Here is a 6,630-nt window from a genome sequence, read left to right as displayed (position 1 = left end):
CACGCTATATACCCTGCTGCCTCAAGCTTCTCAAATGCCGAGATTACTGGCATGAAACACCACGTCTAGTTCCATCTCCTCTCAATAGCTCCTCACTGGTCCCCAGGGTCACTTTTACTCCATTTCAACCCAGGTCACTGAACCCTTCCGCTCAGAACTGTCCCGTGTCTGGGTGGTTTCACATCTCCCTCCCAGGGCTCCTTGGGCAGATGCGTCAGTCGCCCATCGCAGGGCCAGGCAGTTATTTACAAAGTAACTGGATGCTGGAAAGTTCCCTAGGGAACGTGTGATGGCCGCCGCTATGAGGACTGTCCTCGGTTCCCACTGAAAAAAAAAGACCATACTTGGCCGAGTAAAAGCCAGCCTTCCCAAACCCATACAGCGGGGGATGGAGGATGGGGACTCCAGGACACAATGGGGAGGGGTAGGAGAGCTGGAAGCCTCAAGGCTCCACCCTTCTTGCCAGTCTGGGCACCTCACTCTGCTTCCATGCCCCAGCCTGGGCCGACCCCACCATGGGCAGCGATGAGGGGGGCCACCCCGGGAGCACCCTAGCCTCGCAGCCTGCAAGCGGAGACCTAATAAGGCTGGGCTGGCTGCGGCGGCCCCGCCCTCCACTCCACCCCCGCGCATTCTTCTGCCTAGTAAGGCCTGGCCGCCGGCAGTCCCACCAGCGCGGTCTCCGCCCCCAGAGCACAGAGCAGGGGCCCCAGCGGCTGCCAGCCAGCTTCTGCAGCACCGCAGCAGCACCGGCCCGGACTTTTCTTCTCTGCAGCAGGTGGGAGCCGGCGCAGAGCCTGGGCAGCTACAGTAGGTGGTCAGGCCGAACCTCAACCGGCCCGCAGAGGGCTGTGGCATGCAGAGTGGTGTGGGCTGGGGCTGCTACCTTACTCGGGTCCTATGGGAACCTGGCTAGGTACTGAGCAATTGATAGTTCTACGCCTGGGAAAACTGGTCTTTGGGCAAGGAAAAGTGTCTAGAGTGTCCCTTTGCTAAGGAGCCACACATGAATCCCAGAGCTCCAGGCTACCCGCCTGTAGAGAGCTGGTGTGGGGGCCCTGACCCAAGAAACCGTGTGTGTCAGAGGAAACTGAGCCCTGCGGGGCTCCATTCACCTCCAGGGCACAGGTTTCCTTTCCCCCCATTGTGCACACCCTGGAGCAGGAGAGGGAGGAATGGTGACCACCCTCGCACCTCCCACTGCCTATACCCCAGTGTTGTGTGCACCAGACACAACAGTGAGATGGGGAGGTTGACGTCTTTGCTCCTTCACAGCCCACTAGCTGCCCTGGTGCTTCCAGGGACTTGGAGTACTTGGTCGCTAATAAGCTGGTTCAAGAGCAGGGTATCTGGCACTGCCCAGCCATGGGGACAGTAATGAGTAAAGGGTCTGGGCTGGCTTCTGCCTGGATGTCAGCTATTACGGTAGGAAGAAGTGGTCTAGTCATGGCCAGGCCGGGTACCAACTGTCTGATCTTTGGTGTCTAGAACATAAGAAAGGGGAAAACACAGCTTCAGGGTTAAAGGCCCAGAGTAGCCCTAACCTCCAGAGACTGCCTGGCCATAGCCTTTGCCACCCACTGACCCCAGCCTAACCCGGTGTCCTGGCATCCAGCCCTCTCATGCATTGCCTCTGGGGGACACTGCCTCTCACAAGTGCTAGGATGAAGAGGGCAGGGATACAGGTGGCTGTAACAAGCAACAGGGGAGCCTGGCTGGGCCTGCCCTAGAGGTCTGCAGACAGGAGGGGCTAGGAATGTTGATGGCCATCTCAGCCTGGCCACAGAGAGGAGGGGGCCGGCTTCCAAGGATAACATTCCTGCCCTCAGTTCCTACCAACACCCATCCAGCAACGCACAAAGAAATACCAAAGCCTTTTGTGTGATGGAGGCCCATTGGGCCTTACACAGCTAGTCCTACAGGCAGATGTAGCCTGAGGACCATGATTGGGCTTTCGGGGGAGGCAGGGGCAGAGGAAGCAGTGCACAGGCTGCCTGCCGAGGGGTACAGAGCGCAGGGCGGAGGGGCAGACATACTGGGGCCTTGGCTAGTTGAGGGGGAGCAGCCACTAAGTCTTGAGATGTATCCTCCCCACAAGCTCTGATAGGTTCAGGTTGAGTGCTTTCCCTGGCCTCAGTTTCCCAGTGGCGCGCATACAACCTTTCACTAAAGAATCATCAACTGGCCTGCTGCTGTGGACTTTTGCTATCAGTAAGGAATGAGGGAGTCTGCAAGTATTGGTTGTCAAGATAAGGGTGAAGAACGGCACCCCCGGGACCCCAGGGCTTAGCTGGAGGAAGAGTGCTATAGAAGGAGCTTCTGGAAGGAAGGCCTGGGAATGGCTGTGGAATGCTGGAGGTCACCAGAAAGATGAGCTCTCATCAAGGGGACACAGTGTGATAGGCCAGCATCAGCCAGAAGCTGGGAGAACACACTCGGGGCTTTAATGCCAGGCGGGGGGACCCAGATTTACTCTGGGGATATGGGGGAGAACAGCACAAAGCTTTGAAGGTTTCAAGGAGTCAAGTGAAGGTCTGAATTTGAATGGGATGGGAGAGACTGGTCCAATGCCAAGAGGCCACATCTAAACGGATCTCTAGTTTCAACTTGAGGAAGCTTCAATGTACAGGAAGTGATAGAGGGCCCACTAGGGACAAGTCAGGCTCCCCGAGGAATGCAGCTGGGTTCTACAGCCCAGAGGAGTGGGGCAGGATAGCACAGAAGATGGATGGAGAGGGCTGGGGGAAGGCTTGGAGATGGAGAGGGCAGGGGGATGGAGAGGGCAGGGGATAGAGAGAGCAGGGCGATGGAGAGGGCAGGGGGATGGGGAGGGCAGGGGGATAGAGAGGGCAGGGGGATAGAGAGGGCAGGGGGATGGAGAGGACAGGGGGATGGAGAGGAGGGGATGGGAGGACAGGGGATGGAGGGGCAGGGGGATGGAGAGGGCAGGGGGATGGAGAGGCAGGGGGATGGAGAGGGCAGGGGGATGGGAGGGCAGGGGATGGAGAGGGCAGGGATGGAGAGGGCAGGGGGATGGAGAGGGCAGGGGGATGGAGAGGGCAGGGGGATGGAGAGGGCAGGGGGGATGGAGAGGACTGGGGTAGAGTAATGTCAGAAGTGCAGGGCTGCTGGTCAGCCCCCTCCTGGCAGGGTCCTACCTCCCTGTCACCTAGAGATAGATGGTCGCATGCTATCAAGGAATAAAGTAGACAGTACACCCTAATGGTCAGCACCAAGCCAATCCTAATGTTTTACCCAGTCCTAGCAAAATTAGTTCTTTTTATGCCCAGTACCAATCCAGGGCCTCTCTGGACACTAAATTAACTAACCATGCTGAAGGATGCCCTGTGGCCCCATTCCCGGATGATGAAAGATGGAGAAAATTATTCAGGATCACAGCCCACAGGCTGCTCTCAGAACTGGATGGCCGGAGGCCCAAGCCTGTAGGAGGCCTTGAATGCCAAGCTTAGCTCTAAAAGCCATCGGGGGAGGCAGGAAGGTTCCATGCCCATCATTATCCCACACACCTTCCTGCAGGGAAGCCCCAACACCCGAAGCCAAGATGTCCAGCAAACGAGCCAAGGCCAAGACCACCAAGAAGCGGCCCCAGAGGGCTACATCTAATGTCTTCGCCATGTTTGACCAGTCCCAGATCCAGGAGTTTAAGGAGGCCTTCAACATGATTGACCAGAACCGTGATGGCTTCATTGACAAGGAGGATCTCCACGACATGTTGGCCTCTCTGGGTGAGTGGGACAGCTAGTAAATCTCACTTAAAGAAAAGCACCAGCAGCTACACGAAAATTCATATTGATGGGGAAACTGAGGCTCCCAGAATCAACTAAGCAGGGCTCATAGACGCTCGCAGAGACCAAAGTGGCAATCACGGAGTCTGTGTATATGTTATGGTTGTCAGCTTGGTGTTTTTATGGGACTCATAACAGTGGGAGTAGGGGTGTCTCTGACTCTTGCCTCTTCCTCCTTCTGGGTAGCCTTGTCCCACACTGATATGAGGGTTTGTGCCTAATATTATTACATCTTATTATACCATGTCCAGCCAATACCCCTGGGAGGCCTGCCTTTTTCTCAAGGGAAATGGAAGAGCATTTCTCTCTGGGGGAGAAAGGGGGGAGGTGGGGAGGTGGGTCTGGGGAGTGGGGAGGGGGCAACTGGGAAGGGTGGAGGGAGGGGAAACTGTGGTCAGGATGTATTGTCTGAGAGAAGAATAAATAAAAGAAAAAAATAAAAATGGTACTCCCTCAAAAAAAGAAAAAAAGAACATTTTCCTCAACTTAAAAAATAAAAACGGGAGCTGGGCAGTGGTGGCACACACCTTTACTCCCAGCACTCAGGAGACAGAGGCAGGTGCATCTCTGTGAGTTCAAGGCCAGCCTGATATACAGAGAAGTTCCGGACAGCTGGGGCTGTTACATAGAGAAACCGTGTGTCTTGACGAAGGAAGGAAGGAAGGTGGAGGGAGGGAGGAAGGAGGGAAGGAAATAGTAAGCTCTGCAGACATCATCCTAACCTCTTGAGGGTGGCGGGGAGAGACTCAGAAAGAACCAGCAATCTGCCCAAGGTCGTGCAGCAGACCTGTGTTCAGCACGCCCGAGCTGTGCCAACGACTGCCACACTTCAGGACACTGTCTCACCTTCACAATTCTAAAGACACAAGAAGCCGAGGCACAGAGCTAGTTTAAATCCAAGCAAAGGTGACAGCAGCACACACCGATTCAGTCACTTCCGCATCTGAGTTTGGGGACAGACTGCCTGGGTTTGGTTGCTGACACTGCTCCTCACTAGCTGTGTGACTTTGGATAAGCTACCCTGCCTCTCTGTGCCTCAGGTCCTGGCCTGTGGAAAAAGCAGTAAGGATGCTGTTGGCACAGAGGTGAAAATCCACTACTCGAGGCATGTTGGTGGCGCCAGACACAGTGGCGCGGGCCAGGGGGTGACGTCACGCCGGAATGGTGGAGCAGCCAGGGACTTGTGGCATGCCCTCATACCTCAGAAGCAGGCAGGGACAGGTGCTGGATGCCCAGGAGAAGGCAGGAAATCGGCCGCCTAGCACTTGCTTCCCAGCCTACAAAGTTCGCTGTGGGGAGATCACTGGGAATGAGTTACCCAGGCTGGGGACAGAGAGCTAGGGATAGTAGCCCCAATGTCCACCCACCACAGGGAAGAACCCCACGGATGAGTACCTGGAGGGCATGATGAGCGAGGCACCGGGGCCCATCAACTTCACCATGTTCCTCACTATGTTTGGGGAAAAGCTGAATGGCACAGACCCTGAGGACGTAATCCGCAATGCCTTTGCCTGCTTTGACGAGGAGGCCTCAGGTCAGTGCACGCTGGAGACCTGGGCCAGGGAGGGGGCACAAGGTACTCAGTGCCTCCAGGGGTAGGGACCAGGCCAGATATCACTGTCTCCAAGTTCCTAGTGCCACCTCCTGACTGCCCCTGTCGGCCCACGACAAGATGCTTTAAACCTTCCAGGAAGCAAACCATGTCTTGCTGTTTTTCACCCCAGCTTCTGTCACAGCAAATTTTCCTCCTCATGGGGCCACAGTCCAGTCAGACAGTGGACAGTCCCTCTGTGGAACTCTTCCCTCTTCCATATCCTTTTCCCTCAAAGTGACTGGAGACCAGAATAGGGTCTTCTAGCCCATCCCCCGCTGAGGTCTCCAAGGGCTGGGGGGGGGATTGGTGGGTGCAGCCAGAGCCTGCCCTCATCGACCTTGTCATGCTGTGCCCCAGGGTTCATTCATGAGGACCACCTGCGGGAGCTGCTCACCACCATGGGTGACCGATTCACAGACGAGGAGGTGGATGAGATGTACCGGGAGGCGCCCATTGACAAGAAGGGCAACTTCAACTACGTGGAGTTCACCCGCATCCTCAAACACGGCGCCAAGGACAAAGACGACTAGGCTGTTCTTGGCTGCCCCAATGCCCAGACCCTGTCACCGCCCCAACACACACACTCTACCCTCCACAAGGAGTTGGGGTTCCAGCTCCCAGGGCAGGAAATGAGCCATAAGACCCTCAGGGTGAGGCAGGTGTTTCACCATGGCCGCAAGCACTAGAAGGATCTCTTTAAGGAAGGAGGAGGTGAGCCAAGGGTGGGACGGAGGCCCCTGAAGATGGCCGCCCTCAGGCGTGCCCTCTCATTCCTGGGCTGCCCCAAGGAGGGAAGCGGAGGGAAGAGCTCATGTCCTGGTGTTGGACGCTAATTCCCAGCATCCCCACCACAAAGGCGCGCGCGCGCGCGCGCGCGCACACACACACACACACACACACACACACACATTCACCATGTCCTTTGGAGGATGACAGTGGGCACTCACGCTGGTCCACAGGGGGAACTGCCTGGGGATTCAGCCTCTAATACAAGGCTCAGCACTGCCTCCGGTCTGTGTGTGTCTGTGACTAGAGGAAATTAGGGACCATGTCCCATCACATCCTCCCTCCCTCCCTCGCTCCCTCCCTCGCTCTTTCCCTCGCTCCCTCCCTCCCTCCCTCCTAGTGGCTGCCCTGATGCACCATGCTACTCTCTGTCCAGGGGAAGGGCTCGGGGTCTGCCAGCCATGTTGTATTGAAGCCTCAGAGGCCCCCAATAAGGAGGCTGGC

General features: G+C 56.6%; 1 protein-coding gene across 2 annotated transcripts; it reads left to right on the top strand.

The window, feature by feature from the left end:
- The first annotated feature begins 631 nt into the window (after positions 1-631).
- On the top strand, positions 632-6,407 carry Myl9 (myosin light chain 9). 2 transcript variants are annotated; one of them, XM_027421299.2, is made up of 4 exons: positions 632-778; positions 3,538-3,746; positions 5,179-5,340; positions 5,758-6,407. In XM_027421299.2, the coding sequence occupies exons 2-4, from the start codon at positions 3,563-3,565 to the stop codon at positions 5,928-5,930; spliced, it is 519 nt and encodes a 172-aa protein (XP_027277100.1). In that variant the 5' UTR covers positions 632-778; positions 3,538-3,562; the 3' UTR covers positions 5,931-6,407. The 2 variants fall into 2 exon arrangements, with proteins under 2 accessions (XP_027277100.1, XP_027277101.1); XM_027421300.2 differs by having other exon boundaries at positions 694-810; positions 5,758-5,930.
- Positions 6,408-6,630: the final 223 nt, after the last annotated feature.

The sequence above is a fragment of the Cricetulus griseus genome, chromosome 6, assembly GCF_003668045.3.
Source record: "Cricetulus griseus strain 17A/GY chromosome 6, alternate assembly CriGri-PICRH-1.0, whole genome shotgun sequence".
NCBI lineage: Eukaryota > Metazoa > Chordata > Mammalia > Rodentia > Cricetidae > Cricetulus > Cricetulus griseus.
The sequence above is the reverse complement of the archived record's forward strand: the minus strand, read 5'-3'. Positions and strand labels throughout refer to the sequence as shown.